The sequence below is a fragment of the Quercus suber genome, unplaced genomic scaffold, assembly GCF_002906115.3.
Source record: "Quercus suber isolate HL8 unplaced genomic scaffold, Cork oak 2.0 scaffold_264, whole genome shotgun sequence".
NCBI lineage: Eukaryota > Viridiplantae > Streptophyta > Magnoliopsida > Fagales > Fagaceae > Quercus > Quercus suber.
Genome location: NW_027069720.1, coordinates 21,841 through 26,014, shown reverse-complemented (window position 1 = coordinate 26,014; position 4,174 = coordinate 21,841). Strand labels below are relative to the sequence as shown.

General features: G+C 35.7%; 1 protein-coding gene across 1 annotated transcript; it reads left to right on the top strand.

Annotated features, from left to right (window-relative positions):
- Positions 1–1,145: 1,145 nt before the first annotated feature.
- Positions 1,146–4,169, top strand: LOC112017305 (MDIS1-interacting receptor like kinase 2-like; the record flags this gene model as incomplete). Its single annotated transcript, XM_024049775.2, has 2 exons — positions 1,146–3,666; positions 3,898–4,169. Coding segments are annotated over exons 1-2 (2,622 nt in total), but the record flags the coding sequence as incomplete, so codon positions are not given.
- Positions 4,170–4,174: the final 5 nt, after the last annotated feature.

Genomic DNA, 4,174 nt, shown 5'->3' with positions numbered 1-4,174 from the left:
GTTAAACTCATTGATGCTGATGGAACAGAGCATGTTGCTTGTTCTGTTGGAACAGGGCCAGTAGATTCAGCTTACAAGGCTGTTGATCTCATTGTGAAGGTTTGAGATGAAAGTTAATAAATTCATATTATCCATAAGTTTATTTTAATTATTTATAATTATGTGAGGACTCATAGACAGCACTTACATGGGGTTACATCTCTCTAGCCTGTAGTATGGGGGCAGGGGGGAACAATAGGATTAAGAATTAAGAATCCAATGAAGAACCTAAATTTATGGTATTCAAATAGTTGATTGTCTTGGGGTCTGTTTCAGCTTATTTTGTTTATTTGACTAGGTACTATTTTTTTCAAAGCCTCACTTTTATCTAGGTACAGCTGTTTTTTTTTTTTTTTTTTTTTTTTTTTTTTTTTTTTTTTTTTTTTAATTTAACAAATAAGCAAAAATTTGGAACATTTTTATTTTTTATTTTTATAAAATTAAATGCTGTAAGCGTAGTGCTACTAGCATAATATTTTGACAAAAATTTTACAACAAAATCTAGATGGCAAGTTGCTAAATATATGTAAAAAAGTAAAGTGGGAGTAGCCTAGACAGCTACACACCTGCTTTTGCAGGAAGTATTTTAACCACACACGTGGTTATCTAGTGGAGGAGAACAATTTCACAATATTTTTGTGCACCCGCAACAGCTAATAACAATTTATCACTTAAAATTTGTTGTAAAATATTGTGAATATATCATTTCTTTATTAAAATCTCTCTCTCTCTCTCTCTCTCTCTCTCTCTCTCTCTCTATAGTAATTTTTTTTTCAAATATTTTGGGAGGACCAAGGCCCCCTTTGGTCCCAACGTACTGCTCCTTAAGCATGTTCAACACGCTTAAGTCAAGTCTCATTAAGAGACATGGCTTACTTGAAGACTTTTGGAGGCAAGCTCATATATGAGCATTGGCAAGGCATGTGGGCTAGACCCACATGGCGCTTTGCACCCCTAAAAAATCAGCTCTAACACTAAAAGCGAAGGAAACCTTTAATGAAGTGTTAGAAATAAATTAGGATCATTACATCATTTGCTGATTCCACTAATCTAAGGATCTTATGTAGGAAGAATTATTGAATGCATATATAACAATGATATATATAAAAAATAAAAAAGGAGGAAAAGAAAAAAACAGCACATTCGTTAAATTGACTTCCAGTCTTGGGTTGGTAAGGACTGTATTTCAATGATGAAAGTGTGTTGAGTGATGCATATATAACAATCAAATATTTGCCTCTTTGCAACGCACTCATCAATCAATCATAAGCTCTAACATGGCTCCCTCTGTTTCCATTTCCATTCTGATAGTAGCATTATGGGTTCTTTATATCTTGATGCACTCCACAACTATGGTTATTGCAGCTGGCTCTGTGGCAGCATCTAATTCATCAGCGCTTGAACTAGAAGCGAAGGCTCTCCTGGAGAGTGGGTGGTGGAGTGATCACTCCAATGGTACATTCTTAAATCATTGCGAGTTCAATGGAATCAAATGCAATGATGGTGGAAGCATCATAGAGATTGACTTGGGTGGGGTCCATCTGAATGATGCGATCAGTAAACTCAACCTCTCTTCCTTCCCAAATTTAGTCCGTCTTGATCTTTCTGATTGTTGGCTTGCGGGGAGAATTTCAGTTGAGATAGGCACTCTTTCGAAGCTCACCCACCTTGATCTTTCCCTTAATTCTCTCACAGGTAAGTTGCCTCCTTCATTAGGAAACCTCACTCGGTTAGTGAAATTTAACATTTCTTCAAATTCTATCAGTGGTTCGATTCCCAAAGAATTGGGAAATTTAACAAATCTTCTTGAATTAGATTTAGGTGGAAATTATTTTATTGGATCAATTCCCATAGCTCTATGTCTTTTAACCAATCTCACCTATTTTAGTGTGCAAGGTAATCAACTTACCGGTGAGTTACCTCTTTCACTTGCAAACCTCACTCAATTACAGACATTTGACATTTCTTCTAATCTATTTGGCGGTTCCATTGCCAAACAATTAGGTAATTTAAAGAATCTTCTAGAATTAAGATTGAGTGATAACGAATTTACCGGAGCAATCCCTTCTGCTCTTGGCCTTTTAACCAATCTTTCCATCTTGGATTTGTCTTTTAATAAAATCAATGGTTCTATAGTGCCAGAAATTGGATTGCTAAAGAATTTGTCGGAATTGGACCTACAAAAAAACAATCTCACTGGTCCAATCCCTTTGTTTATATGTCATCTAACCAATTTGGTTTCTTTGTCTCTTTCTATGAATCAAATCAATGGTCACATTCCACTTGAAATAGGCAACATGAAGAATTTGAATTACCTGTACATCAATGATAACAAGCTTATTGGCCCCCTTCCTTCATCTCTTGGTCATCTGATCAATTTGATCTCTTTGTTTCTTGATTCAAACCAAATCAATGGCTCCATTCCTCCTGAAATAGGCAACATGAAGAATTTGAGTAACCTGAATATCAATAATAACAAGCTTATTGGCCCCCTCCCTTCATCTCTTGGTCAATTAACTAAGTTGAGTGAATTGTTATTGAGCCATAACAATTTAACTGGAAGCATTCCATCTCAAATTAGTTACCTTCAGCATTTAAATGCTATTGACCTAAGTTATAATACTCTCAGTGGGGAAATTCCTTTTAAACCAGGGGATTCACAACCTTTAAAGCTCTTGGATCTCAGCTGCAATAATCTTACTGGAAATATTCCGGATCTTTCAGATTCAGTAAAAGAAGTGAACTTTTCCCACAATTCTTTCCATGGTCGGATCCCAAATATGTACGGCTACCAAAATTATGCACCTTCAGCCTTCATCGGCAACAAAGATTTATGTGGTGATGTCAAAGGCTTCCCTCCTTGCCCAAGCAACAATAGATCCATTGTCCATCAAAGCGACAATAGATCCATTGTCCATCAAATAAAATTTTTTGTTCCCTTAATTGCTTTCCCTATATTTTTACTTCTTGGGTATTTTTTCCGCTCTCAATGTAGAGTTAGGAAAATGTCATCTGAGTTAAGGGAATCAAAGAATGGGGATTTGTTCTCAATATGGAATTATGATGGAAAAATTGCATATGAAGACATCATTGAAGCAACAGAGGGCTTTGACATTAGATATTGTATTGGAACAGGTGGTTATGGTAGTGTTTACAAAGCACAGTTGCCTAATGGTAAAGTAGTTGCCTTAAAGAAACTTCATCGCTTAGAGGCTGAGGACCCAAATTTTGACAAGAGTTTCAGAAATGAGGTCAAAATTTTAACTGAAATCCGACATCGGAATATTGTGAAACTGCATGGTTATTGTTTGCACAAACGATGCATGTTTTTGGTCTATGAGTATATGGAAAGGGGAAGTCTATTTTGTGTCCTACGCAACAACGCTGAGGCTGTAGAATTGGATTGGATGAAGAGGGTGAACATAATCAAAAGTACAGCACATGCATTATCTTATATGCATCATGAAGGTGTCCCGGTAATTGTTCATCGAGATATATCAAGCAACAATATTCTATTGAACTCTGAGTTAGAGGCATTTGTGTCAGATTTTGGCACGGCTAGACTTCTTGATTCAGATACCTCCAATCAAACTTTAATTGCTGGGACTTATGGTTATATTGCTCCAGGTGAATTATATATTATTTTTGTAATTATCGTAGATATTATTTTAAAAGTTTAGTCACATGTAGAGCTTTCTATATGGTCATTCTAGTGAGAAACTATTACTTTTATGATGGAAGTTTTATACACTAGCAAGTTTTGTCCAAACGTCCAGGAAAAAAAAGAAGAAGAGAGAGATTAAAGTTAAACAAAAGATATTAATTTTCTCATACCTATTTTTTGTCCAATATTTGCAGAATTGGCTTATACTATGAAGGTGACTGAAAAAAGTGATATTTATAGCTTTGGAGTGGTGGCATTAGAAATATTAATGGGAAGGCATCCAGGTGAACTCTTGACATCATTATCTTCATCTCAAAGTGTGATGCTAAATGAAATATTAGACAAGCGTCTCCCACCTCCAAATCGTTTGGTTGCACATGATGTTTTTCTTGTTGCTGCAATTTCATTTGCTTGCTTACGTGCTAAACCAAAGTCTAGGCCGACAATGAAATCAGTGTCTCAAGAATTTCT